Source organism: Molothrus aeneus, chromosome 16 (assembly GCF_037042795.1).
Source record: "Molothrus aeneus isolate 106 chromosome 16, BPBGC_Maene_1.0, whole genome shotgun sequence".
Classification (NCBI taxonomy): domain Eukaryota; kingdom Metazoa; phylum Chordata; class Aves; order Passeriformes; family Icteridae; genus Molothrus; species Molothrus aeneus.
The window spans coordinates 15,025,222-15,052,926 of record NC_089661.1 but is presented as its reverse complement, the minus strand read 5'-3'; the positions used below and the strand labels follow the sequence as shown (position 1 = coordinate 15,052,926).

The 27,705-nt window shown below is 55.9% G+C and overlaps 3 protein-coding genes across 7 annotated transcripts; 2 read left to right on the top strand and 1 right to left on the bottom strand.

Annotated features, from left to right (window-relative positions):
- Positions 1-24: 24 nt before the first annotated feature.
- LOC136563279 (hydroxyacylglutathione hydrolase, mitochondrial) lies at positions 25-8,963 on the top strand. Of its 5 annotated transcripts, none has more exons than XM_066560557.1 (10): positions 25-114; positions 1,683-1,708; positions 2,930-3,111; positions 3,529-3,593; positions 4,367-4,484; positions 5,702-5,810; positions 6,651-6,754; positions 7,136-7,237; positions 7,485-7,564; positions 7,877-8,963. In XM_066560557.1, exons 3-10 carry the CDS (start codon positions 3,007-3,009, stop codon positions 7,974-7,976), a joined length of 783 nt encoding a protein of 260 aa, XP_066416654.1. In that variant the 5' UTR covers positions 25-114; positions 1,683-1,708; positions 2,930-3,006; the 3' UTR covers positions 7,977-8,963. The 5 variants fall into 5 exon arrangements, with proteins under 5 accessions (XP_066416654.1, XP_066416651.1, XP_066416649.1 ...); XM_066560556.1 differs by lacking the exon at positions 25-114 and adding an exon at positions 193-215; XM_066560555.1 differs by lacking the exon at positions 25-114 and adding an exon at positions 1,008-1,028.
- A 1,252-nt stretch (positions 8,964-10,215) lies between these two features.
- On the top strand, positions 10,216-15,396 carry LOC136563434 (hydroxyacylglutathione hydrolase-like protein). The gene is made up of 8 exons (XM_066560815.1): positions 10,216-10,369; positions 11,073-11,137; positions 11,248-11,365; positions 11,912-12,020; positions 12,166-12,269; positions 12,850-12,951; positions 13,037-13,116; positions 13,561-15,396. The coding sequence occupies exons 1-8, from the start codon at positions 10,265-10,267 to the stop codon at positions 13,724-13,726; spliced, it is 849 nt and encodes a 282-aa protein (XP_066416912.1). The 5' UTR covers positions 10,216-10,264; the 3' UTR covers positions 13,727-15,396.
- Positions 15,357-26,601, bottom strand: CIAO3 (cytosolic iron-sulfur assembly component 3). Its single transcript, XM_066560814.1, has 11 exons — positions 26,486-26,601; positions 24,655-24,750; positions 23,461-23,604; positions 22,795-22,927; positions 22,049-22,183; positions 21,654-21,772; positions 20,290-20,419; positions 19,987-20,059; positions 18,414-18,548; positions 17,237-17,394; positions 15,357-16,484 (listed from the first exon to the last, which is right to left on the bottom strand). Exons 1-11 carry the CDS (start codon positions 26,549-26,551, stop codon positions 16,246-16,248), a joined length of 1,428 nt encoding a protein of 475 aa, XP_066416911.1. The 5' UTR covers positions 26,552-26,601; the 3' UTR covers positions 15,357-16,245.
- Between the last annotated feature and the right edge of the window lie 1,104 nt (positions 26,602-27,705).

Below are 27,705 nucleotides of genomic sequence, written 5' to 3'. Positions count from 1 at the left end.
GGGCCGGGGGCCGGGCCCGGGGCTGGCCGGGCGCAGCGCCGCCCCCCGCACGCCGGGCCGGGCCGGGCCGGGCCGTGCCGGCGCTGCCGCCGCCTCCTGGGGCGGACAGCCAAGGTAACCGGGCCGGGCGGGGTGCACGATGCTCCGCGGGGGCTGGCGGGGGCTCGGCACCGCCCTGGCAGCCGGGGCCGGCCTCGGGGCCGTTCTCCGAGCCGGTACGTGCGGCGGTTCCTCTCGGGCCGTGCCTCGCGGCCCCGGGCGTGCCCGGCCCTGGGGCTGACTCACGGCCCGAGCAGGCCGGGAGCTCTGGGCTGCAGCCGGGGCCGGGCCGTGCTGAGCCCATCGCGGAGGCCCTGCGGAGCCTCGGGCCGCCGGTCAGTGCTCAGGGAGGAGGAGGAGGAGGAGGAGGATGGGGGGCCGGGCTGCGTTCGGCGGGTGACAGCTTGTACCGGTGATGGAACCGACCCCAAACCGTCCGAGCTTGCGCTTGCATTTCGGGCCTAAATCCTCAAAGGTTGTCCTGGGCTCTCTGGGAAGTCTGCGCAGGTGGTTTTGCATCGCTGGGGTTTTGAGACGTGGCTGTGATGAGCGAGATTGGCCGGGGTTCTGTGGCAGGGACGCTGCCGGGAGCTGCCGTGTGGCAGTGCCAGACCGAGCAGCCCCGAGGTCCCGGGATCGTAGGGTGGGCTCTGCACCTTCCCCTGCCGGGACTGGGAGCTGCCCTGGCTTCGGACACATTTCCTGGAGCCACAAACTCGCTGGGTATCCCAAAAATCCCCATAGAGTGTAAAGAGTGAGCGTGGTTCTTGTGAGGCAGCACAGCAGCTGGGCGTGCAGTCATTTCTGAGTGACAGCCCTGCTTGGAACGGGAATTTTCCACTCTTTTATGTAATAGAGTAACCCCAAACGTTCTGGAGGAAGTGCACGAAGCAGCCGGGCTCTGAGGGAACCTGCCTGCTGACATTAACTCCTCCAGCTGCAGAGCCTTTCCCCTCCAGCTGTGCCCGTGACCCATTCCACAAGCCCAGGTGGGTGATTCCGAGCCTGCTGTCCCACTGCTGTCCCACTGCTGTCCCACCCCTCTGCTCCAGACAACGCTGAGCGAGAATGAAGTCACTGGGCATTTTTTAAATTAATGAGTTCTGGGGCAGAGCTGTGCGTGTGACAGGATCTGAGCATGGCCAGGGAGCTCCTCTGGGCTGGACAGGTCTGAGCAGGGCGTGAGGAGCTCCCTGCTCTGCTCCTGAGCTGCACATGGCAACTCACAACATATGAGTTTCATTCTTGGTGGATGCTTTCTCATTCCTTTGTTGAAATTACATGTTTGGAAACATTTCCTTATGTGGTGCAGCTTGTTTGTTTGTTTGGTAAGAATTGCAAATTACACATGCAAAGAGACTGCGGGATCCAGGCCAAGGTTAGGGATGGTTCATCAGAAAGAAGCATTTGAAGTATGTGAATATTTCCTTTGAGTTGAAGCTAAGGTTGGGTTGTTTCCTTTTGTTTGGTTGTATTTTTTTCTCCTAGTTGGTGTCTGGCCTGCAAACAAACACCCAGTATAGATAACTCTTGTGGCTGACAGCATCCAAAAGTTCTCCCTGTTGGTGAGCAGTTGTTTTTTGGGCATTGTTTTTCCCCATCAAAGAATAGTAAAGGCTTTTTTTGTGTTCTTTTTTTGAAAGGAGTCTTCTCCAGAGGAGCACTGCAGGTAGGGATACTTCTCCCAATCCTGTAAATAGCCAGTGCATGCCTGTTGTTTTGTGCCTTGGGTTTGTTGGGTTTTTTTAAAATTTCACTGGTTCCCCTTCCCTCATGAGCAGGGATGGTGGAGGTGGAAGGGGAAGAAGCTCTGGGCAGGATGGTTGTGCCAGAGGGCTCTGACAGCTCCCTGTGCCCAGGCTGGGCTGGCAGCAGGAGCAGATCTGCAGGACTGTGGGGCTCCTGCAGAGCTGCTCTTATCGGGGGTGGGCAGGCTGGGGACAGTGGGACAGGGTGAGCACCAGCACGGGGACCCCTCCCGGTGGCACGGAGGGAGGCGGCCAAGCAGGAAAGTCAGGAGCCTTTGGGAGAGTCAGTGGTGCAGAATGAAATGGGTCTGAGCCAGCACAGGCACCTCTGGGTTGTGCAAACACCTCGTGGGTGCTCAGCCAGCAGTTCCTGACCTGCAGGGCCTGGCACCTCTTTCCCTGCAAGTGTTTGAGCTCAGCTCTGAACTGCAGGGCCCCAGCAATGCCAGACCTCGCTGCCTTTGCTTCCCTTCCTTCAGTCTGTGTGGTAACACCTCTTAGGGTTGGTCATTTCTTTAAGAGTCAAGCAGTGGAGCCCAGGTTATTTGCATCTGGGATTTGCTTCTTGGATCTGATTAAACATTGAACCAAAAGCAAACACGGAGGCTCTGGTGTTGCATCAGGGCAGGCATGAGCAAGAGCCCTGTGTTACCTGGCCAGGTAGGGAGCCTTCCTCCCTTGGAGAGCCTGTTTGCTCTCCATGTGTACTGCAGGGTGACGTTTCCCCCAGAAATACAAACTGGACATTTCTGTTGGAGCAGTGTATTTCTGTATTTCTCCTTTCTTTCGCCCTCCTTCCTTCTTGTTTTTTGGCTCTGACGTGTCCTTTGTGCCTTTTTTGCAAAGTCACTGTCCCAGGCTGACCTTTGACCAGCTCCATTCTGCTCTCCTGGCCCTTGAAATCTCCTCTCTGATGCAAGTGTAGAGTTGTCCCTGCATGGAAAGCAAAGTGTCCTGTCCTTCTCAGGGCAGCTCTGGAGCACCCAGAGCCCTGAGGGACACCAGGTTTTGTCCTGTGGTGGCCTCTCCCCTCCTGTCAGAAGGAGGCAGATCAGGCTGTGCTGTGAGCTGGGGCACCTGCCATGCCCTGTCCCTGCTGTCCCCCTCCCAGGGCTGAGCTCTGGCTGTTTTTGGGTGCCCAGGTCCAGCACAGCTGCGAGCTCAATTCCTGCACACCGAGCACGAGCTGAGGGAGCCCAAGGCAGTGAGCCAGGCCGACATGAAGGTGGAAATCCTGCCAGCCCTCACTGACAACTACATGTACCTCCTCATCGACCAGGACACCAGGGAGGCTGCCATCGTCGACCCTGTGCAGCCCCAGAAGGTAACACCCTCCTGGCTCTGGGATGGCCTTCCAGGATGGCCTTCCAGGAGGGAATGAGCCCCACACTGCCTCAGGTGTGGGGGAAAGGCTGGAAGGACAGCCTGGGGTCACCCCAGGGATGCTGTGTCCCCCAGTCACCCCAGGGATTGCTGTGTCATCCCAGGGATTGCTGTGTCCCTCCCTCACCCCAGGCATTACTGACCTGGTTTGGGATTTTGGCCTTAATTTGATGTAGGGCAGAAAAGGGAAAGGGGATGTGGGGCTGGGTCAGGGCTCATTTGCTGTCCTCTCCCTCCAGCCTGGGTGGGATGAGCTCCTGCAGGGCTGCTGTGGCTCTCCCTCCTCGTGCCCAGGTGCCACCAGGGGTGCTGCCAGCTCGTTCCACGGTGTGACTCTCCTCCTGTGTCCCTCCTGCAGGTTTTGGATGCAGTCAAAAAGCATGGAGTGAAGCTGACCACTGTCCTGACCACCCACCACCACTGGTAACCACCATGTCCTGGTCCCTCACACACACACACACAGAGCCAGGGGCTGCTGCTCTCCTGGCTCCAGGTGATCTCTGAGGCAGAAGGATCAGAACTCATCCTTTGGCCTTGCTCTGAGCAGAGGCTTTGTGCAGAGCTGTGTGTCAGTGCCTTTCACCTTTAAAATGCTGATTTTTGCAGGCAGCCGGTGCAGTGCAGGGTGTGGGAGGGAGCACACGGGTGCTGAGGTGCCAGGACAGGCCCGTGAGGCGTCCTGCAGTCAGCATTGTGGGAGGATCACAGAGTGCAGATCAGCTCTGCTAGGGGTGGAATATGAATGTTTTGCTGTAGTCATCTGTCTGTGGGTCAGAGTGGAGCCACCCCTGTGGCTGGAGAGTGAAACAAGCAGCCCTGAGCTGGACAAACCAGCAGCACAGCAGTGCTGGGCTCTGGGGTAGCTCTGTGCCTGCTCCCTGGTGTTTTGTGGGGTGCTGGACTGCACATTTTCCACTCACCCCATTCCCTCCCTGCCCCAGATACTGCAGAGGTTACTGGCAGCCCCTAAGGCTGCTGTTTCCCAACTGGGGATGGACTTGTCAGGGATTGATTCCCCCTCTGACTGCCCCAATTACTGCAGAAACGATCTCCACTCCTGCTGTCGTGGCCTGTCCTTGGCTGGGAGGATCCTGGGAGAGGCTGGATCAGAAATGATCACCTGGAGCTTACCACTGCACTCCCAGTGAGCATAAACCTGTGCTCATCCCTCCCTAAAGCCCTTTTTCCCCTTGCAGGGACCATGCTGGAGGCAATGAGAAGCTGGTGAAGATGGAGCCAGGGCTGTGCGTGTACGGGGGGGACAGCAGGGTGGGGGCCCTGACCCACAGAGTGTCCCACCTGACAGCTCTCAAGGTAAAGGGAGGCCCTGCAGGGCTCTGGGCGTCCCCTCCTTGTGGCACAGCTCTGTTCCCACCTGGGCTGGGCAGCTCTGGTGCCTTTCAGCACATGGGGGATGGTTGAAATGCAGCTTTCACCATTGTCCAGCCCTGGGAACTGCGACCCCTCTGCCTTGTGTGAGGACAGCACTGGGGCACCTGGGACATGCTGGGTGTCCCTGTGCAGCTGGGGGACAGGGCAGGGACAGTGTGACAGGGACAGTGTGACAGGATAAGGGCAGGGACAGTGTGACAGGGGCAGCATGACAGGGCATGGAGAACAACAGGACAGGGACAGCGTGACAGGGCAGGGGAGGGACAGTGTGACAGCAGGGGCTGTGTGACAGGGGCTGTGTGACAGGGCAGGGGCTGTGTGACAGGGACAGTATGACAGGGCAAGGAGAACAACAGGACAAGGACAGGGCAGGGAGTGTGACAGGGCAGGGACAGTGTGACAGGGGCAGCATGACAGCGCAGGGGAGGGACAGTGTGACAGGGGCAGCATGACAGGGCAGGGCAGGGGCTGTGTGACAGGGCAGGGACAGTGTGACAGGGGCTGTGTGACAGGGCAGGGATTGTGCTCTGCCAGGAGCATGGCGAGATCCAGGAGAACAGATCCAGCTGTTCCTGTGGGATGCCAGCTGGAAGATGGGCTGAGCACAGCAGTGCCAGCCTGGCTGTCCCCTGTTGGCAGGGAGCTGGCAGGTGACAGCACTGCTGGGGCAGGTGACAGCACTGCTGGGACAGGTGCAGCAGGCATGAAGGGCACTGCTGGCCTCGGGTGCACCCCAGGAGGGGCAGCAGCACAGGAGGGAGCACAGGAAGGTGGGCACATGAGGCCATGTTGAATCCTTGCCTTCTCCTCATCCGCTTCTCCCCTTCAGCTCCGTTTCTGTTTGGGGCTTTTTTCACGCTCCATCAGCTTTGTTTAGGATTCTCTGTTGGCTCCTGCTGCCAACCAAGCTTTGAGTGCATGGACATGAAAGGATCTGGCAGTTCCCTTTGTCAGGACACCTGCTTGGAGGAAGCAGCTCCCTGCCAGCCCTCCCTCCCTCCCTGGGCTCTCCCAGGAGCAGAGCTGCTGCTTCCTGGCCAGACTGGGGCAGATTTAGGACCATTAGAGCACTGAGAGTAGCAATTCTTTTCTAACCATGCCATTGCAGCTTCAGCTTTAGTGTTCTGCCTTCTTCCCAGGTGGGATCTCTGAGTGTGAAATGCCTCAGTACGCCGTGTCACACCTCGGGACACATCTGTTATTATGTGACTAAGCCAAATAGCTCCGAGCCACCTGCAGTTTTTACAGGTGAGGAGTTGGGAGGTTCCCTTGCAAAAAACAGAAGCTCCCCCTCTGCCTGGGTGCCTCTGGCTCTGGATGTGCATCCCTCCCTTCCTGCCAGGGCAGCTGCTTGACTTCCACATCTTGCTCCCCTTTCCAAGCAGGAGCTGTAGGTGGAGCTGGGGAAGCCCCTCTGGATTTGTGAGCCAGGGCTGCACAGACCCTGCAGGCAGCATCAGGAGTGAGCCCTGCATGAATCCTACCATGAATCCTACCATGAATCCTACATCCAGCGTTTTTTTTTTTTTCCTGGAGTAAAGAGCTGTTGGTTTCCTGCCTCAGGCCAAACTGGCTGATCCCAAGCCCTGTTGCTTTTCCATATATCTGTGCTCAGGTCTGACAGCAGAGAGAGGAGAGAGAGAGTAGGGGACTCAGAGAGGGCTGGTGCTCCACTGCTGGTGGCCAGGGCCTGGATCCTGCTTTGGGGAGAAGGATTCCCCTTCTCTGGGGCTGTGCTTCATCCCTGTGTTCTCCAGAGCTCACAGAAGCTCCTGCATGGAAGAGAAAGAGCCTTAAACAAGATTTTAGGGAGCACTGAGGAGAAAATAGAGGCGACTCATCTTTGTTCAGTTTCACAGCAAAGAACGAGTGTTCTTGTCCCCTGTAGGAGGGACAGCAGGGGACAGGGGCTGCCCACAGCTCAGAGGTGCTGGCAGGAGGTGCCTGCTGAGGCTTCCACGTTTGCCAGCAGTGTTGGTGTGGCTGTCCCCGTGCTCAGCTGCCGTGCTGGGGCAGCAGTGGCAGGGCTGAGCCCCCAGGCTGGTGTGGGCAGCCTGCTGTGGGCCTGATGCCATGTCACCCCTGCAGGTGACACCCTGTTCGTGGCTGGCTGTGGGAAGTTCTTCGAGGGCACCCCAGAAGAGATGTACAAGGCACTGATTGAGATTTTGGGCAGCCTGGACCCCCGAACGGTACAAACCTGTCCTTTTGTGTGAGTGAGGCAGCCCAAAGCAGCACCCAGAGCAGAGAAACACCCTGAGGGTGCTGCTGTGCACAGACACTCTGCTGTGTGCAAGGAATGGGTGCTTACAGGAGTTCTGTGGTGCTGCAGTGCCCTGGGGAGGATTGGCCTGCCCCAAATGTTTGTGCTTTGTGGGGAAGGAGCAGGGGCTGGGACATGGGGCTCTCATCTGTTCTGCTGGCAGCTTGTCCTGCCTGCTGAGTCCTGGCACGTGTGCCTGTCTCCATTTGGGGCTGTTGGGTGGAGTGTGCTGTTCCTGTGCTGCTGGCACCTGGCAGTCCCCCTGGGTGCCTTTGCAGTGCCCAGTGTCACTGTCCCTTCCTCTTCCCAGAGGGTTTACTGTGGCCACGAGTACACCATCAACAACCTCAAGTTTGCTCGGCACGTGGAACCCAGGAACCCCAACGTCCAGGAGAAGCTGGCCTGGGCCAAGGTGAGCTGCTCCTCCTCCCTGCACACAGAGCCTTGCTCAGGAGCTGCAGGAGAGGAGACAATGCTGGGGAGAGCAGAGGGAGCATCCTGCAGCTCCTGGCTCTTGTGTTGTAGGGGAGCAGGGTTTGGCTGTGCCCACACTTTGCTCTTTGGGGGAGAAGTTCCCTGCCTGGAAGCTCCTGTTCTGTCCAGGACACTCCCTGCTCCCCAGAATCCCTGGTGGAGCAGCCCTGTGTCCCTCTTTGCAGGCCCAGTATGACAGTGGAGAGCCCACCATCCCCTCCACCATCGCTGAGGAGTTCACCTACAACCCCTTCATGAGAGTGAGGTAGGGAGCCCCTGCTTGGGGGGCTCTGGGAAGGGGGATCTGTCCCTGTCTGGGTGCCTCCAAGGCTCTCACTGGCTGTCCTGGCAGAAGGTTCCTGGTTTGGGGGTTGTGCTGAGCATCATTCCCTGGCTCAGGAGGCAGAACAGGCTTTGGTGTGTCCTGTTCCTTCATCCAGCAGGTGCTGCTGGGGCACAGAAATGCCTGCAAACCAGGCTGAGAGCTGTGCAAACCAAGCTGAGAGCTGTGCCAAAGCCCAGGGTTTGATGCTGAAGTTCAGCCTTGAGCCCTGAGCCTGCTCTTCCCTCCTGGCAGGGAGAAGTCAGTCCAGGAGCACGCTGGGGAGAGCGACCCTGTGCGGGTCATGGGGGCCATCAGGAAAGAGAAGGACAACTTCAGAGTGCCCAAGGACTGAGCCCTGCCTGCATCACTTTATTCATCACTTTAATGTCACTTCAAGTGTCATTTAGACCATTCAGATGTTTTAGAAGTCAAATCTTCTGTCGTGGTTGAGACAAGTTTTCTTTAGGTTTTTTTTTGTTTTGTTTTAATTAAGAAAAAAAAAAGCACTTTGCCCTTGTTGAGATGTTCTACAGCATATTTATATTATGATGAAGAATATTTATCCTCCTCTTGCTCTCTCAAGCTGTCAGTGTCACCTGCAGAGATCATTGTGCAAATGTTGGTGTGAGACTCCAGGCTGGGCAGGATCAAGCCTGGAGGTTTAGGAAGAAGCTCCTGTCCTTGCTGTGGATGCAGAAGGTGGGACTGAGATGTCTTTGTGTGAAGCAGAGACCAAATTCAGGAGCTGAAGATTCCAATGTTTCCTCCATGCTGCTTCTTCAACATTCTGGGTGTCCTCCTGGCTCCACCAAAACCAGTTCCAGGGACAGACCTGCTGTGCCAGTGCTGCTTCAGGGAGTCACTTGTGAGCCCCACGGGCTGCCCTGGCTCTGGGGGTGGCTCTGAGGCCATCCAGCTGCTCTCTGGTCCCCAGGCATTGCTGTGCTTGCACCCTTTGAGTCCCCAGGCTGTTGCATGAAGCTGCTCCCTGCTGTCCCCTGTGTGTGACCTGTGCCGGGGCTTTGGCTGGTGCCTCAGAATGCAGGAGCAGCCACTCCTGGTGAGTGCCTGTCCCCCTGAGGGTGGTGACACCCTCGCAGCAGGCCTGGGAGTCACAGGCAGCTGAGCAGTTGTTACCTGTCCCCAGGTGAGCAGGGATGGGGGGTGGCACCAGGTCTCCATTTGCTTTAAAATGCTGAATTTTATGTGGTTCAGAGAGAAAAGTGTTGCCTAAAGCTGTGGTGTCTCCTGGAATGCTGTGACTGCCACACCTGAGTGTGACTGTCCTGAGGGCTGGGCAGAGGGGAAATAAATAACAGCTGGAAGCAGAGGTTGTTAACTCACAGATTCCTTAATTTCTTGGGTTTGGACTAGAGATTGAAGTCAACCAGCAGGGAGTGTCACTCTCCCTAATCCTGGGGTGAGTGGGTGACATTGTGGGGACCCCAGGGGCTTTGGTGGTAGCTGTATTTTTGTGGAAGGGGAACAGGGGAGGGTTCAGCTCTGGTTTTGCTGCCTGTGAGTGCCGGTCCTTCCTCACCAGGGGCATTTGGGCCCCTCAGGACAAGAGGGACATGGAGGGGCTGGAGCGTGGCCAGGGAAGGGAACAGGGCTGGGGAATCCCTGAGGGAGCCGGGCAGGGGCTGGAGAATCCCTGAGGGAGCCAGGCAGGGGCTGCAGAATCCCTGAGGGAGCTGGGCAGGGGCTGCAGAATCCCTGAGGGAGCCGGGCAGGGGCTGCAGAGTCCCTGAGGGAGCTGGGCAGGGGCTGCAGAATCCCTGAGGGAGCCGGGCAGGGGCTCAGCCTGGAGCAAAGGAGGCTCAGGGGCCCTTGTGGCTCTGCACAGCTCCTGCCAGGAGGGCACAGCTGGGGGGATTTGGGATCTTATCCCAGGGAACAGGGACAGGAGCAGAGGGAACGGCCTCAGGCTGGGCCAGGGCAGCTCAGGGTGGGATTTTAGGGAAAATTCCTTCCTGGAAACGCTGCCCAGCCCTGGCACAGCTGCCCAGGGCAGGGGTGGAGTCCCCATCCCTGAGGGGATTTGACAGCCCTGTGCATGTGGCACTTGGGGACATGGGGCAGTGCTGGCTTTGGTTTCGGGGGGAATGGTTGGATTCTGTCTCAGAGGACTTTACCAGCCTCAACAATTCCATGTGGGGGCCATGGCCAGCCCTGCCCCAGCCCTGGGTTGCTCAGCTCAGCTCTGCTCCCGGTGCCTTTGGGGCTTCCTGCAGTCGGGGTGGGACCCTGTCCCTGGGGCAGAGACCCTGCGGGACCCCCCTGCAGCAGCTCCAGTGTCCGGCACCGCTCTGCACCTTGTGTCCCCGCTGCTGCGTCCCTCCAGTGCCACCAGTGCCACCAGTGCCAGCCCCCCCATCCCTCCCCTTGTCCCCGCGGGCCCTGGGGGCGGGCAGGGGCCGATTTTGGGGACAGAGCTGAGGGTTCCCCTCCTTCCTGCATGCCGGGGGTGTCAGGATGTGCCCAGGCTGGCACAGGGGCCGTCCCCGTGTCCCCCGTGTCCCGCTGTGGCCATGGCGGGGCTGTGCCCGCCCCACGCTGCGTGACCCGCCCCGCACACGCGGGGACCGCCCCGGGGGTGGCGCTGGGGACGCGCCGGGGTCCCGCAGCCTCCCCGGGGCCATGAAGGTGAAGGTGATCTCCGTGCTGGAGGACAACTACATGTACCTGGTGATCGAGGAGAGCACCCGGCACGCCCTGGCCGTGGACGCCGCGGTCCCCAAGCGGGTGAGCGGGTCCGGGGAGTGGCGGTGGCCCCATGGCCGGGTATCCGTGGGACATCCCCGGGCAGGGCAGAGCCCTCCGTGCCCTGGCTGTGGCTGGGAGCCCTGCCCTGCCCTGCCCTGCCCTGCCCGGGCTCCGCGGGGTCCCCGAGCCGTGCCGCGCCCCGCAGCGAGCGGGATCCCCCCAGAGCCGGCCCCGGGCAGGGTGACCCCATGTGCACCCCCCCTTTTCGGGGCCGCCGTGCCCCCCGTGCCGCCGTGCCCGCTGTCCCCGGTGCCAGCCCTCCGCTGTCGCGGGTTTTCAGCGTTCGGTGCTGACTCGGGCATTTCCTTCCTCCCGGAGCCGGAGCAGCTCCTGGCCCTGGGTGTTGAGCTGGCACCGGAGCCTCCTGGCAGCCGAGCGGGGCTGGCAGTGCCCTGCGGCCAGGGTGGGTGGCACGGCCGCCGTGTCCCTGCCGCGGCGGTGGCACTGTGCTGTCCTCTGTGCCTTCCCTAAGAAAGCACCGGCCGAAAATGCCCCCATGGCCGTGGTGCCATGCCCCTGCTCCAGGCAGGGTCACTCCTTTGTCCCACCCTCAGCCTGTGGCTCCTCAGGGGGCGCTTTTGGGGGATCGCCCTGCCTGGTGGCACAGGGGACAGGTCACTGTGTGGGTGTGGGTGTGTGTCACCTCCCCTGCCCTCTCACCGCTGCTCTGGGTCCCTTTCAGCTGCTGGAGATCATCAGGAAGGAGGACGTGGTGCTCAGGGCCATCCTCACCACCCACCACCACTGGTAGGTGTGACCCGCTCAGGATGGCCGTATCCCCGTGGGGACGGTGCCCAATCCCAGTCCCAAACCCATTTCCATTCCCAGTCCCAATCCCAGTCCCTGCTCTGCCCTAGGGACCACGCCAGGGGCAATGAGGAGCTGGCCCAGCTGCTGCCAGGCCTGCAGGTGTTCGGGGCTGACGAGCGCATCGGGGCCCTCACACACAGGGTCAGCCATGGCCAGGAGCTCTCGGTGAGAGCCTGCAGGGCTGGGGACACCGGGCATGGACCCACACACGGCTCCTGCTGCTGCATGGGGTGGTCCTTGCTGGGGGCCAGTGGGGAGCGGAGTGGGGTGGTCACACTGTTCCCAGTGGGGTGGAGAATGGGGTGGTCACACTGTTCCCAGTGGGGAGTGCAATGGGGTGGTCACACTGTCCCCAGTGGGGAGTGCAATGGGGTGGTCACACTGTCCCCAGTGGGGTGGTCGCACTGTCCCCAGTGGTCCCCAGTGGGGTTGGTGCTGCTGGGCCATGCTCAGCACTTGGTGTCCTGGGGTGGGTGCAGATGTGGCCCCACAGATTCCAGGACCCTCATCCCAATCCCAGCCTGTTTGGGGTTGTGCTGCAGGCTCTCACCCTCTCCTGGGGCTGGGTCCCAAATGCCATCAGAGCAGACACAGCTGGACCCACCCAAAGCCCCCTCAGATCTGTGGCCTGCTGGGCCCCAGGCAGGCGTGGGGAGGTCTGGGGGGTCTGTTGGTCCCCCTCAGGAGGACCCTGACCCTCTGTCCCCCCAGTTTGGGACCATCAGGGTGAGGTGTCTCTTCACACCGTGCCACACCTCAGGCCACATGTGCTACTTCATGTGGGAGGACGATTCCCCAGATGCTCCCGCTCTGTTCTCAGGTACCCCCCTGCCCATGTGCCCCCCGTGGCTTTTGGGGACACACTCCCTGTGTGCTGCCTGTCCCCACACTCAGCCCTGCTGGGGTGACCCTGGCACCCCCATTCCCAGCCCTGGGGCCCCTCGGTGCCCACCCCTGTCCCACAGGTGACACCCTGTTCGTGGGGGGCTGCGGGCAGTTCTTCGAGGGCACAGCGGAGCAGATGCACACCAACCTCACCCAGATCCTGGGCACCCTGCCCAAGGACACAGTGAGTGTCCCCTTCCAGCCTGGGGGGGCTCCTGGGGCTGGGAGGGGGCTGGGAGGGGGCTCAGGGCAGGGATCTGGGGCTCAGGGCAGGGATCTGGGGCTCAGGACAGGGATCTGGGGCTGGGACAGGGATCTGGGGCTGGGACAGGGATCTGGGGCTCAGGGCAGGGATCTGGGGCTCAGGACAGGGATCTGGGGCTGGGACAGGGATCTGGGGCTCAGGACAGGGATCCTGGGCTCAGGACAGGGATCCTGGGCTCAGGACAGGGATCTGGGGCTCAGGGCAGGGATCTGGGGCTGAGGACAGGGATCTGGGGCTGGGAGAGGGATCTGGGGCTCAGGGCAGGGATCTGGGGCTGAGGACAGGGATCTGGGGCTGGGAGAGGGATCTGGGGCTGAGGACAGAGATCTGGGGCTCAGGACAGGGATCCTGGGATCAGGGCAGGGATCTGGGGCTCAGGACAGGGATCCTGAGATCAGGGCAGGGATCTGGGGCTCAGGACAGGGATCCTGGGTCAGGGCAGGGATCTGGGGCTGAGACCTGCCCTTGGAGAAGGTCTGATGCCCGCTGCCTCCTGCAGAAAATTTTCTGTGGCCACGAATGCACCGTCAGAAACCTCAAATTCGCCTTGAAGGTGGAGCCAGAGAATGAAGTGGTGAAGGAGAAGCTGGCGTGGGCCAAAGTAAGTGACGGTGCCCCCTGTGCCGGGGGGGCTGGGGTGTGGGATGGCAGTGGGACACCTTTGGACACCTTTGTTCCCCTGGCAGCAGAGGGATGACGAGGACCTGCCCACGGTGCCCTCCACGCTGCAGGAGGAGTTCCTGTACAACCCCTTCCTGCGGGTCACGTAAGCACTGTGGGCTCTGCCCCAAACCTGCTCCCAAAACCCTCCTGCACCATCCCTGCTCCCAAAACCCTCCTGAACCATCCCTGCTCCCAAAACCCTCCTGCACCATCCCTGCTCCCAAAACCCTGCTGGGAAATCCCAGCCCGGGGCCAGGGGAGGCTGCCCGGACATGGGGTCAGCCCAGAGCCACCCCAGAGCCCCTGTGTGCCCCAGCAGAGCCAGCACAGGGTGGCAGTGCCCACTGTCCATGTGTCCATCCCAGCACAGGGTGGCAGTGTCCTGCTGTCCATGTGCCCACTGTCCATCCCAGCACAGGGTGGCAGTGTCCTGCTGTCCATCCCAGCACAGGGTGGCAGTGCCCCACTGTCCGTGTGCCCCATTGCCCATGCCAGGCCAGGGCGTGTCCCCTGTGTCCCCAGGGCTCACAGGGCTGTCCCCCTGCAGGGAGGAGGCCGTGCAGAGGTTCACGGGCAGGACAGACCCCGTGGAGGTGCTGAGGGCTCTGCGCTCCCACAGGGACAACTTCAAGAAGCCCAAGGAGAGGCCCAACCCCCAGGCCATGCTGGCCTTTCACTGGGGGCTCTTTGGGCCCTTCCTGGAGAAGAAGTGACACCCCCGAGGTGCCAGGGTTCCCTCCTGGCTGGGCCCAGCTCAGCTTGGCTCCCAGCTGGATTTTGGGGCTGGATTTTCTCTTTCAGCTGCTTGTGTGAGGCTGCTCTGCTCTGCTCTGCTCTGCTCCCCCCTGGCTCCTGGGGTTCCTGTGCAGCTCCTGGATCCCTTTGGGGGGATCCCAGGCTGTGGGACCCCCCCTTGGGGCTGGGGTGCTGGCAGAGGGTCAGGCTTGGAGCAGGGGACAGTGCCAGTTTTGGGGAGCTGCCATGGAAGGAGCCAGGGCTGCTCAGGACTGTGGTGCTGTGCCCATGGAGCCCCTGCCTGCCCTGCCTCCCCATCCAGGGCTGCTGTGATGTGGCTTTGGGACTCCTGGGAGCCCTCCTGGCCCTGCCTGTCCTGCTCCAGCCCCTCTGGCCCCATGTCCTGCCTGATGGACACTGGGACGTCACTGGTGGCACTGGTGGCACCAGAACCCACCCAGCTCCAGCCCTGTGCTGACAAATCCCCCATCACAGCAGTTCGGGTGGGCTTTCCCTCTCTTTTTTCCCTGTTTTGCAGTAGGTCCCACAGGGATTTGTGGCCCAGTGGCTGCCCTGGGGAGCCCTTGGGGTGTCCAGGTGGAGCAGGGTCAGACCCAGCAGGGATTTCCCAAGGGGGGGCAGAGTTCAGGCAGCCAAGACCAAAGTGCTGCCAGGCATCCCTTTCTGCTTTTTGCTTTTTCCAAGACAAAAACTGGGAAAACTGGGAAACACTCGGTGCCAACTCCATGGACTTTGCCTTGTCAAGAGCCAGGGAGCAGCTGGGGCTGCACAGCCTTCGCTTTGTGCAGAATCAGGGCTGTGTTTTATTTATTTTTGTCTGAGAAAGGAGCAGAGTTTTATTTGCAGCTGTGGGGAAGCACTTCACACCACTGAAGTCATTCCTTTTTTTTTTTTTTTTTTTTGTGAAGAAAATGAGTGTTTGATGGCAGCTCCCAGCACTGGGACAGAGCTGATTTCAGGGATTTTCATGTGTGGACTGTGACTTTCTTTGCTGCCACTGGAGTCTGGTTTGGGGCTTTTTCCTGTGCTACAAACCAAGTTGTTTTATGGGTTTGTTTGTTTTTTTTTTTTTCTTTTATTAAGTTATAGTTTGTATTTACTTGGCATGGAAGGGGAAGGATTTATCCAGCTGCAAAAGCTCCCTTGGTACCAGGGCCTGCATTCCCCAGTTCCCATGGAATGCTGGATTGTGGATGTCCCCTTTGGGATTCTGTTTCTCCTGGGAGCAGGGATGCCCCTGTGGGTGTGAAGCAAAGCTGGGGCAGATCCCAGCTCCTCTGGTGCCAGCCAGGGAGCCCAGGGTGCCCCTCTGGGTGTGTTGGTGACCTGGGAACTGGGCAAGTGACCCCAAGGGCAGATCCCTGGGCATTTCATTCCTCAGCTCATTCAGCCTCACTGAATTTTGTGCATTTCTGGGCTGGATGTGCTGAGTCCAGCCTGGAGCCCCTCCCTGCTTCAGCCAAATCCCTGCATGGCACAGGGAATTCTCTGGAAGCACCACTTTGCTCCTCAGGAAGGAAGGGAGGGGGCAGCAGGGGGACGCTGATGCCTTAGAACACTGTGAGGTCATGAATGATCAGCAACAGCTGAAAAATGGAAAGCTTTTAATTAAAAACATGAAAATTCAGCATTTGCTCTGTGGATTCATTGGAACAAAGTGCAGAGGAGGCTCTGGTTCCTGGCAGCCCCAGGTCAGGGATTATTCTGTGGTAATTTCAGGATGTTATCCAGCTGTAAGTGCCTGTTTTGTCTGGATTTAGGGATATTATCCCTCAGGAAGTGGCTGCTGAGGGTGGGTAAGTGTGACAATTCTGTCACTCCCTGCTGAGTGCTTAGGAAGAAAACACAGAGAAGGAACTGCCCTTGGTATAAATTATTATAATTTAAGGAAAAGGAATCACAGGGGTTTTGTCCAGCATTCACTCCAGTCCCTCTGCAGCCCCAGGGATGATCCCAGGCTTTGGATCCCCTCTCTGAGGGCACTGCAGGGCAGTGAGAGGGAGAGCTCCAGGCCTCAGGGGACCATTTCCAATGGGATGAGGCTGTTCCAGCAGGGGCAGGCACGGGCCTGAGTGCTGTGACAACCCAGCAAGGCCTGGGGGAGGAATACTGGGCTGTGACACAAAGCTCAGCCTGGAGCTGAGCTCTCAATCTTTGAGCTCCTCAGCTCTGGCAGCACTGGGGCTGTCCCATCAGCCTGGGACGTGTTTCTGCCTCTCCTGCTGTGTCCCTGTCAGACTCTGGGGCTTATTCCCATCCCCTCAGATTTGGGGCTTATTCCCATCCCCTCCAGCTAGAGGAATGAGCACAGTGCCTTTCCCAGAGGCAGATTTGGGGTTTATTCCCATCCCATCCCCTCCAGCTGGAGGAATGAGCAGTGCCAGGCACTTTGCCAGAGGCAGGAGCTGCCCAGAGTCCCTGGAGGGTCAGCAGTGGCAGTTCAGAAGGCACTGAGGCTCCCCTGGCAGGGCAGCTCTCACCATTTGATGCTGAGGGCAGAGCTGGCTCTCTCCACAGCGTGGTACTGCGTGTGCAGCACCTGCAGGGCCCTCTCTGAGCCCCAGCCCCCCAGCCAGTGCTCATAGAGCTCCCTCACAGCCTGGTTTTCCTCTGGCATCTCTGCCCTCAGGGATTCATACAACCTCTCCACCTGCTGCAGCTCCTCCTTGCTGGATTCCCCCTCCAGTTTGATCTGCCCTCCTCCATTCAGACAGCCTGGGGGGGAAAAGAAAAAAAACAGAAATGAAGAACTTCAGCTGGGAAAACACCCTCAGAAACTCCAGGTCATTTATCCTGCTCCTGCAAACAGCTGCAGGGATGAAAACACCCCAGGGATGGAGGTGCCCTCCCAGTTATCTGCCAGCAGCAGGGCCACAGGGCAGGGAGATGGGGGCTGGCTCCAGCTGGGGCTCTGCCAGCTCTTATCTCTTATCTGCTGCCCCCAGGAGGGAGCCTGAGCCCAGCCCAGGTGAGCCCAGCCTTGCAGGCTGAGCTGCAGGAAAGGGAAAAGTGCCTGGGATGAGTTCTGGGGGCTGGGAGGGCCCTTGGGAAGGAGCAGCTCCGAGAGGCAGCAGGGGCCCCTCAGGGGGCTCAGGCTGGCCCTGCTCCCAAGGGAGCCAGCAGCAGCACAAGGAAAATGGAAGCAAATATTAAATATTCCTCCACCAGCCACAGCAGCGTTTTCTGTAAGTGTGATGGCAGGTTGGGGCAGTTTCAGGGGGAAAATCCCCTCAGGTACCAGAGCTCAGGAAATTCTCCTTAAAAGCAGTTAATTAATTGATTATGAAAATGTTGTGTGCTGGAATTCAACTGCAATTCTTTAAATCCTGAGGAATTATTGGGAAATATCCCCCCCTCCCCCAGCTGTGCTGGTGTGGCTGTCACAGCCCAAGGGGGTGAGGATTCTCCCTTTTCTCCTGTCTGGAATGCCCTGGAGCTCCCCCAGGCTGGAGATGGAGCAGCCTCACCTGAGGGACAGGCCATGACCTCCACGTAGTGATAGGGGCACTTCCCTCTCTTGAGCTTCTGCACCAGGTTCTGGATGTTCCTGAACCCATAGGCCAGAGCAAAGTGGAGCAGGACCTGCCCATCCCTCTCCAGGGTCACCTCCTGGAAGTCCTTGTTCCTGAGGGAGCAGAGCACAGCAAGTGGCTTCTCCAAATCAGTTTCTATTTTAATCTTCAAAGGGCAAAACCCAAATTCTTTGTGAGTCTCACTGAAGAGCTGTCCCAGTTCTGGGTCATCCAAGGAAAACAGGAAGGAATTCCTTCCAGAGCCTTCCAGGATTGCTGGAGCCACCTGAGCAGAGTTTGCTGGAGGACATCTGTGCTGGATGAAGCCTGAAAAGCTCAGCACAGGGAGCCCCTCCCTGACAGACCTGAGTTCCTTCAGCCAACATCAATTGGGGATTTTTGACTTCTGCTGGATCATAAAACATGGGAACAAACCCTGATTGAGGATTCCAGATTTCTAAGGTTAGTGGGAATACCTGGTCCTGATAACAAAGTAAGTCATTTGATTTTTATCAAGTTTTTGAGACTGTTTTTTCTGCTTCTTAAACCAGGGAATCCTACAAAAAAATTGCTCATTAGGGATATAATTAAATCCATAGGATACATTAAATTAGAACTGGGAAGCCAGAAGGAATCTCAGGTGGATGAGCCTCAATGCTCAAACTCAGTGATTAATGTTGTGTTTCACTACAGTTAAACAGAGCCCCAAAGCCCTCCCACAAGGTTCTTTGGGATCAATAATCAGTGACCAATGTTCCTGATTGGCCTGATCCAAGGTGAGGAATCAATAATCAGTGACCAATGTTCCTGATTGGCCTGATCCAAGGTGAGGAATCCCAGCTCCACGACAGCTCTGCCTTTTCAATTACTCTAAAACTTTATAATTATTCTAAAAGTTATCAGTGGGAGAATCCACCAGGCCAAACTCCAGGGTGTGGCTGGAGAAGGGGCTGGAATTCTCCCTGGAATTGGCTGATTTATTTAACATTGGCTGATTACTGCTGAGCAGCCAATCTCAGCCTGGACGCGAGCTTTAACATCGCAAAAAAAAAACCCCAAAACTTCAGCCCATCAACAAGGAGAGAATTGTTGAGAAAAACCCAGAGTTTTCAGTGGGATTGCAGCTCCTTACTTGAGAGGTCTGTAGTGGATGGAGGCCCCCTGGATGCCGAAGAGCTGGCGGGCGGCGTGGGTGAAGATGTGCTCCAGGAACCCGCCCGAGCCCCCGCCGCGGTGTGAGCTCAGCTCCTCTGCAGCCCTGCCGAGCCTGGGGGCACAGCAGCAGCACCTCAGAGCCTGGGGGCACACACACAGCCCCAGGGGGCCCCAGGGAGCCAAAGTGCAGCTGCCCCCGAGCTCCAGCCTCTGCCCTGCTCCGGGCAATGGTGCCATGGGGTGTGCCGGGGATGTGGCTGCTCCTGGAGCCCTGCAAGTGTCACAGGACAGGCTGGACAGGGCTGGGAGCAGCCTGGGATGGTGGAAGGGGTTGGGGTTGGATGGTTTCCAAGTCCTTCCCACCCAAGCCATTCCAGGATTCCAGGATTCTCTAATTAATCCTCATTAATGGATGGATAACTCGGGGAGGAGCGGCCTGGAGCAGCCTGGGATGGTGGAAAGTGTTGGGGTTGGATGGTTTTGAAGTCCTTCCCACTCAAGCCATTCCAGATTCTCTAAATAATCATCATTAATGGATGGATAACTCAGGGAGGAGCAGCCTGGGACAGTAGAAGGTCGTTGTTTGCACTGGGTGTTTTGGTAATTTGGTTTTCTTACAGAATGGGTTGGGGTTTGATGGTTTTCAAGTCCTTCCCACTCAAGCCATTCCAGATTCTCTAATTAATCCTCATTAATGGATGGATAACTCAGGGAGGAGCAGCCTGGGACAGTGGAAGGTCGTTGTTTGCACTGGGTGTTTTGGTAATTTGGTTTTCTTACAGAAGGTGTTGGGGTTTGATGGTTTCCAAGTCCTTCCCACCCAAACCATTCCAGGATCCTCTAATTAATTAATCCTCATTAACTGATGGATAACTCAGAGAGGGGCTGCTGCTGAACCTCTCTGGTGTTCCTGTGCCAGGAGCTCTGGGATATTCCCTTGCCCTGAAGCACAGGCAGCTCTGGGTGCTCAGTGCAGAGCCAGCCCTGCTGTCACCCCAGACCCCAAAATGTGCAGCTGGCCCTGGAGCAGAAGTTCCTCCTCAGCTCAACCACCCCAGTCCCATCTGACACGTCCTAAATGTCATTTTTCACCAACAGCCTCCTGCAGATTAACTGGGTGACCTAAATATTTGTTATTTCTGCTTTCATTCTGGGATCTTTGCAGTGGCTCTGCTAAGGAGGAGCAACAGCTTCTGCTTCAGGAAATTTTTAGCACTGGGACAGATTCTTGTCCTTCCCAAAGCCTGCAGCAGCTTTTTGTGGGATGAAAGGAGCTGGAGTGATTGTCCAGTGGAAATTCACCACATTCTGTACAGGAAATGTTTTCACTCCCAATTGTTCTGGTTCAAGTAACACAAGAAACCAAATCAAGGGCAAACACACTTGTGTAAAACAGCAGGAAAAGGGGAATTCTGAACTCTCTGAATCCTGGAGGAAAGGGAATTCTGAACTCCCTAAATCCTAGCAAAAAGAACAGGGAAAAGGGGAATTCTGAACTCCCTAAATCCTGGAGGAAAGAGAACACGATTGAAATGGGATTTTGCTCTTACATGGTGTCCAGGGGAGAAGGATCTACATCTGACAGGGACACTCCTTCTTGCTCCAGCAGCTTCAGCACTTCCCCTAGGGCAGAACCAGGCACAAAGAGTTCTTATTTTTGGGATACAGGCAAACAAACCCCCCAGAGTTTGAGGTAACTGCACCTGCATTTTACCAGGGCATGATTTGCCCTATTAAATATAAATATAGATCAATACCTAACCTCTGTCACAGACAAAGGGTTAGTGAAGCCAGGGAACACTGCAAGGCTCCCAGAATTTGCTGGAATTGGGAATCTCCTGTGGCTCTCTTACCTGTGGTGATGACACAATCCACATCCCTGGTCTGGTATTCCTGGTTGAAGAAGTCTGGCCTGGAGGCCTCCAGCTTTTTGTCATAGCAGGGCATGACAGTGACATGGTAGATCCTGTCAGGGGGCAGGTGCTGCAAGGGAGACAAGGCTGGGGCAGCCCAAATCCCCCTGGCCCCAGGGAGTGCATTCCAGGAGCAAAGGAGTGGGGGAAATGATGCCACTGTGCCAAATATGAATGAGTATTTGTGTGTTTAAATATTTGTGAGTCAATGAAATGATTTCTCTCCTAAAGCCAATTTTAGCTGCAGGCAGTGTCAGCAGTCAGGGACCTTCAGAGGTTTCAGGGAATCCTGGAATGGTTTGGGCTGGGAAGGACCTTAAACCCCAACACCTCCCACTGTCCCAGGCTGCTCCAAGCCCTGCCCAGCCTGGCCTTGGACATTCCAGGGATCCAGGGGCAGCCCCAGCTGCTCTGGGAATTCCACCCCAGCCCCTCCCCACCCTCCCAGGGAGGAATTCCTTCCCAACACCATCCAACCCTGTGTCCTGGCAGCCCAGGCCTTTGGGAATAATCCCTTTCCATCCCTCCTGAGGCTCCCTTCAGCTGCTGGAAGTTTCCCTCACTCTGGTGCAATGATCCAAGGTCAGGCAGAGAAGCCAATAATCCCTAATTAAGGCATTAGGGAATAAACTTCCTCCCTGCTCCCAAAGCTCAGCCCTTGGGGACTTGATCTGGAATCCCACAAAACCTCAGGATCATCCAAGCAATGAACACAGGCTGAGCAATCAGGTCACTGACCCTGGGCCACTCTTTCAGTCTCTTGTGCCAAACATTGCCAGAAATTGCCAAATTTTGTCCCAAATCTGCAGCTGCCTCATGCAAGTGTCCCAGGCAGTAATCCCCCCAAGAAATCCCAGTGGGTGCTGCAGCCCCTTCTGGCTGTGGGGATCTCCAGCTCCCACCTGGGAAGATTCCAGGGGTTCCAGGCTGAGGACAGCAGCAGAACATGAGGCTGGGAATGAGGGATCCCTTTTGGATCTGCACCTAAGCCCCCACTGCAGCCTTGGCTTGGGTCACTTCTTTGAAATTATTCACCAAATTTAAACAACAATGGCACAAAGACACTGACAATAAGGTTCCTCAGCTCTCCCAAATAATTCAGAGGCTTTAATTTAATTAGCCCATGCTCAGTGTTCTACCCTAATTACTACTCATTAGCTAAGGCAGAAGTGAGGAAGATTTCTGCCTTCTGCAAGGCAATACTGACCCTTAAATGTGTATTACACAGCAAATTTATAAATAATCAGCCTGAAGTGTTGAATTGGAGGAGTTCTGCAGTGAGAAGAGCATTTTTAGAGCTGTACCTGCTGCTCTGCAAAGTAGCCCTTGACCAGGGAGCCCATGACCTGCTGGGGGGATTTGGTGGTGCTGATGTGGGGGATGATGAAGCTGCCGTGGGTTTTCTCTGCATAGCAGATCCAGCCTGCAAGGAACATCACCCAGAAATACAATTAAAAAACAAGAACAGGCCTTCACTCTGCCCATTCTCCCCAAACCCCGGGTTTAGTGCCATTCTCAGCCTCAGCTCAGCACAAAAAGCAAAGCAAGTGTCAGCCCAGATTGATCTTAAGGTGTCTCTCCACTGCTTTAGCACCAAAATCTGTGCTGTGAGGAGAATCATCCTGCAGGTAAGAACATCCATTTGCAGCTTTCTGAGCAGCTGCTGGATTTGGGATTGCAGCTGGAGCTGCAGGCATACCTGGGCAGGCAGAGGCCAGCATGGGCAGGGCCTTTTTGTCCTCTGCTTGTCTCTGGAAGCGCCTCACAAACTCCTGCTGGCTCTCCAGGAGGCTGAAGTTCCTGGAGAAGGTTGTGTCAAACACGTGGTGCACACCTGGGCAGGACAGCAGCTGGGTTAAAAACCTCAGCACACAGCAAAATACAGCAAAAAACCTCCCACTTCAACCAGGGGCAAGCTCAGGCACAGGTGCAGGGCCCTGCAGTTGGCAGGGGACATTTTTCAGCAGGGGAAGAGGAGGAAAGGTGACAGGAGAGGTGGAAATGTAAAATGTTAAATTGTTTTCAGTGGTTCTTTACAGGTTTTATGGACTGTGGAATGGTTTGGGGTGGAAAGAGCCTCAAAGCTCAGCCAGTTCCACAGGCAGGGGCATCTCCCACTATCCCAGGGTGATCCAAGCTGGCCCTGGACACTTCCAGGGATCCAGGAGCAGCCTCAGCTTCTCTGGGAATCTGTGCCAGGGCCTGCCCACCCTCCCAGCCAGGAATTCCTTCCCAGCATGGCATCTGTCCCTGCCCTCTGGCAGTTTAAATCCCTTCCCTTGCCCTACCCTTCCAAAAAAATCCCTGCCCCTCCTTTTCCCAAGCTTTCCTCCCCTCTCTCCAAGCTCATCGTGGGACTGAAATTTTGGACAGCCTGGAATCCCTGTGGGGGTTAAATCCCTTTAACCTGTGCTCGGCCCAGAGAGCAGGAAACCCCACACTTGCCTAAGCCCTTGAGGAAGGTGGTCAGCTTCTGGGCTGTCTCCAGCAGCCCCAGTTTGCACCTTGCAGCCAGGGAGGCTCTGGACTGGGGGGACACAGAAACCACCACCAGCTTCTGCTCGTGGGCAGCCGCAGCCTGGAAAACAGCAAACAACCCCAAAGTGGCAGAGCTGGCAGCACCACAGAGCTCACCCTGAGGAAGGAACCTGCACCAAAAACCCTTGAAAAATGAGAATAAACCCCAAAGTGGCAGAGCTGGCAGCACCACAGAGCTCACCCTGAGGCAGGAACCTGCACCAAATCCTTGAAAAATGAGAAACAACCCCAAAGTGTGGCACAGGCAGAGCTGGCAGCACCACAGAGCTCCTCAGGCTCACCCTGAGGCAGGAACTGACACCAAACCCTTGAAAAATGAGAATAAACCCCAAAGTGGCAGAGCTGGCAGCACCACAGAGCTCACCCTGAGGAAGGAACCTGCACCAAACCCTTGAAAAATGAGAATAAACCCCAAAGTGGCAGAGCTGGCAGCACCACAGAGCTCCTCAGGCTCACCCTTACAACTTTAAAAATGAGAAGCAGCCCCAGGAGTGCAGTGGGGTCTCCGAGGGCTCAGGAATTCCCTTTTCCTGTGGATTTCCCCCCTTTTCCTGCAGGGTGAGTGGGACCCACCTTGTTGAGGGCCAGCACCTTGCAGAGCTCCCCGTGGCTCTGCTGGCTCACCAGGACACTCTCAGCTGAGGTGATGCAGCCACTGCAGGCCAGGCAATCATTCAGAGTGATTTTGGCCTTCTCCAGCTTTTGGGCTTCCCCATCCTACAAAAAAAAAAACAACAAAAAACCCAGAGCAGGCTCAGTTCTGACCCCAGAAATTAAGGAGGAGCTTCCCCACTTTGTTACAAATAATGAAGGTGTTGTTCTTTTGATTTTTACATCTTTATTTTAATGAGATGAGGACAAAGCCACCTGAATTTGGCTGCTTTTAATGGGGTTGTTTGGCACAGCAAAAGGGATTTCATCCCAGACACTGGAAGGGAATATTTCCCTTCTATCTGCCCTGAATAATTTGAATTTCCCAAGAGATTCTCCTCTAATCATCACTCCTCAGTAAAGCCAGGAGTAGACCAGGAAATGAGGCACTATTAACATTTTAAAATAAGGAACCAGGCTCCTTTGGAAGTGCTGTGCCCTCCTTTTTTAAAATCAAAATCTGCCTCAAGTTCCAAGTTCCATTCCCAGAGGGATTCCCAGCCTGGTTAACTGAACAGTGCCAACTTTTTTTGGTGAAAATAGGAAAAATTCAGCCTGAATTCTGGAAGCTTCTGAATTCCTCAAGCTTTTAAAGAAATAATTTGAAATATTATTTTTTTTTAATCAAACACAATTTATTAAAAATATCTTGATTAAATCTCTGAGTGAGCACAAGGACATTGTTACAACCAACCTGGAACTGCCAATCCTTAAATATTGATAAAATAAATAAACTTTTCATCTTATCTGTTCTCTTATGAAAACCATCACCAATTAATAGCAGTATTTCAGAGTATAAAAAACTGGAATAAATTGGAATTACTAATTATAAAATGACTGCTTAGAAAAGAATTTATAAATTAAAATGCTGATAAATTGAAGTTTAATACAATCTCAGCTTATCTGCTCTTATATTAATAATCAGTAATTAATGCCAGCGTTTCAGAGCATAAAAGTGGCACAAAATTGGAATTATTGACTATAAATTAAAAAGGGAAAAAAACCCAGGAATGCTGACAGCACCTCTTTGAGGCATTAAATGGATGTAGATAATTAAATTACTTAAAGTACACTGATTTTTCTGGGTTTTTTACAGTGAACAAAGACGCCACGTACCTGATTGACCTGGAAATAGCTTCCATCAGCTTCAATTCTGATCTTGGCTGCTGCTTTTCCAGGCTTTTTGTCCACTTTGACAGGCTTGATGCATTCCTGAAAGAGCAGCAGAGCCTGGAGGTGAGGGGCTGAGCAAGGCAGAGGGGATTGATAAAAAATCAATATTGAGGATTGGATGAAAAATAAATATGGGGCATTGAATAAAAATAAATATTAGGGAATTGGATAAAAAAATCAATATAGGGGATTGGATAAAAAATAAATATAGGGGATTGGATAAAAATAAATATTGGGGATTGATAAATAAATATTGGGGATTGATAAATAAATATAGGGGATTCAATAAAAAAATATTGGGGATTGGATAAAAAAATATTGGGGATTGAATAAAAATAAATATAGGGGATTCAATAAGGAATAAATATTGGGGATTAAATAAAGAATAAATATAGGGGATTCAATAAAAAATAAATATAGAGGATTCAATAAAAATAACTATAGGGATTGAATAAAAAATAAATATAGGGGATTCAATAAAAATATAGGGGATTCAATAAAAAATAAATATTAGGAATTAAATTTTAAAAAATAGGGGATTCAATAAAAAAATAAATATAGGAGATTGGATAAAAAATAAAGAACTCAAGGGATCAAAGAGTAGCTCTGGATCCTGCCCTCAGTCCAGGCTGGAATTTCCCCGAGTTTCTCTCAGCCCTGCCAGAGGGATGTGGAGCAGAGGCTGTGTCCTGCTCACCCCCTGGGAACAGGAGGAACAATTCTCCAGCATCATCCCAGCCCAGCCCAGCTCTGCTGCTCCTCAGCAGCTCAGCTCTGGGTCTGGAGCTGTGGCAGGAACAGCCAGCCCCTTCCTCCTCCTCCTCCTCCTCCTCCTCCTCCTGCTGCCCAGGTCCCAGCTCAGCTGCAGGGAGGTGCCAGTGCCCAGCCCAGCTGCCTTTGGGGACAGAAGGGGCTCAGTGCCACCCTGCCCTGGTGCCCCAGCACGAGTCCCAGGGGGTTTCTGGATTTTATCCTGATTTTATCTGGATTTTATCCTGATTTTATCCTGATTTTATCTGGATTTTATCCTGATTTTATCCTGATTTAAGTGCTCAGGCACCCCTGACTCCGTGTCCTGCTCCTCCTTTGAGGCTCCCCTAAATGAATCCCCCGGCAGGAACCCCTCACTCAGATCCTTCACTCAGAACAAAGGCAGGGCTGGTTTTTCCAGGAGGAATTCCCTTACAAACCCAAACCCAGGGAGAATTCACCGTTTTGGGGTTTGCTATTGCCCTGCCCACAGTCCCAGCTCGGTTCTTCTGCCGTGCTTCTCAGCAAACACAGGACATAAATCTGGATATAAATCCTGGGTATGAATCTGGATATGAATCTGGGTATGGATCCTGGGTATGAATCTGGATCTAAATCGTGGATATAAATCCTGGATATGAATCTGGATATAACCTGGGTATGAAATCTGGATATAAATCTGGATATGAATCCTGGATGTGAATTTGGATACAAATCCTGGGTAAGAATCTGGATACAAATCCAGGACTGACATCTCGGGTGTGACCCCACAGTGACTCACAGTGTCCCAGTGACCTCGCAGTGACCCCATGGTGTCCCACAGTGTCCCCGCGGTGTCCCCGAGCCCTGCCCCGGCCCTGTGGCAGGATCAACTCCCAGCCCTCCTTTCCGCCCAGCAGCGGGAGGGGTTTGATGGCCGGGCACGGCCCCGTGCGGCGACACCGAGGGGCAGAGGCTGAGGTGGCACCGCCGCCTCCCCTCAGGGCCCACCCCGGGAGTCCCCGCGGGTCCCCGGCGCCGTCACCTGCGAGGGAGCGATGAAATCGTCCAGATCCGTCAGCTGCAGCACCCCGCTGAAGCGCGCCGCCATGGCTGCCGCCAAGCGAGCCGTGTGTCGTGACACGGGACTACAGCACGGCCGGAAAGCGAGCCGTGTGCCGTGACACGGGACTACAGCACTGCCGCCAAGCGAGCCGTGTGTCGTGACACGGGACTACAGCACTGCCGCCAAGCGAGCTGTGTGCCGTGACACGGGACTGCCACACCGCCGGAAAGCGAGCCGTGTGTCGTGACACGGGACTGCCACACCGCCGGAAAGCGAGCCGTGTGTCGTGACACGGGACTACAGCACCGCCGGAAAGCGAGCCGTGTGTCGTGACACGGGACTACAGCACTGCCGCCAAGCGAGCCGTGTGTCGTGACACGGGACTACAGCACGGCCAGAAAGCGAGCCCTGTGTCGTGACACAGGACTACAGCACCGCCGGAAAGCGAGCCATGTGTCGTGACACGGGACTACAGCACTGCCGCCAAGCGAGCCGTGTGTCGTGACACGGGACTACAGCACTGCCGGAAAGCGAGCCGTGTGTCGTGACACGGGACTACAGCACCGCCGGAAAGCGAGCCGTGTGTCGTGACACGGGACTACAGCACTGCCGCCAAGCGAGCCGTGTGTCGTGACACGGGACTACAGCACCGCCGGAAAGCGAGCCGCGCGTCGTGACACGGGACTACAGCACTGCCGCCAAGCGAGCTGTGTGTCGTGACACGGGACTACAGCACTGCCGCCAAGCGAGCTGTGTGTCGTGACACGGGACTACAGCACTGCCGCCAAGCGAGCCGTGTGTCGTGACACGGGACTACAGCACCGCCGGAAAGCGAGCTGTGTGTCGTGACACGGGACTACAGCACTGCCGGAAAGCGAGCCGTGTGTCGTGACACGGGACTACAGCACCAACAGAAAGTGAGCTGTGTGTCGTGACACAGGACTGCCACACCGGTACAAAGCGAGCCGCATGTCATGACACGGGACTACAGCACCAACGGAAAGCGAGCCGCGTGTCGCGTGTTGTGACATGGGACTACAGCACCGCCGCCAAGCGAGCAGCCACACGTTGCACAACCGGACTGCCACACCGCTGCAAAGTGAACAGCAGCACTGACAGTCGTAAAAGCGCTCGCAGTTACAATATGCTTTTTATTTTTGCTCTGTAAATATCAACTTTTTGGAATAAACTGATACTGT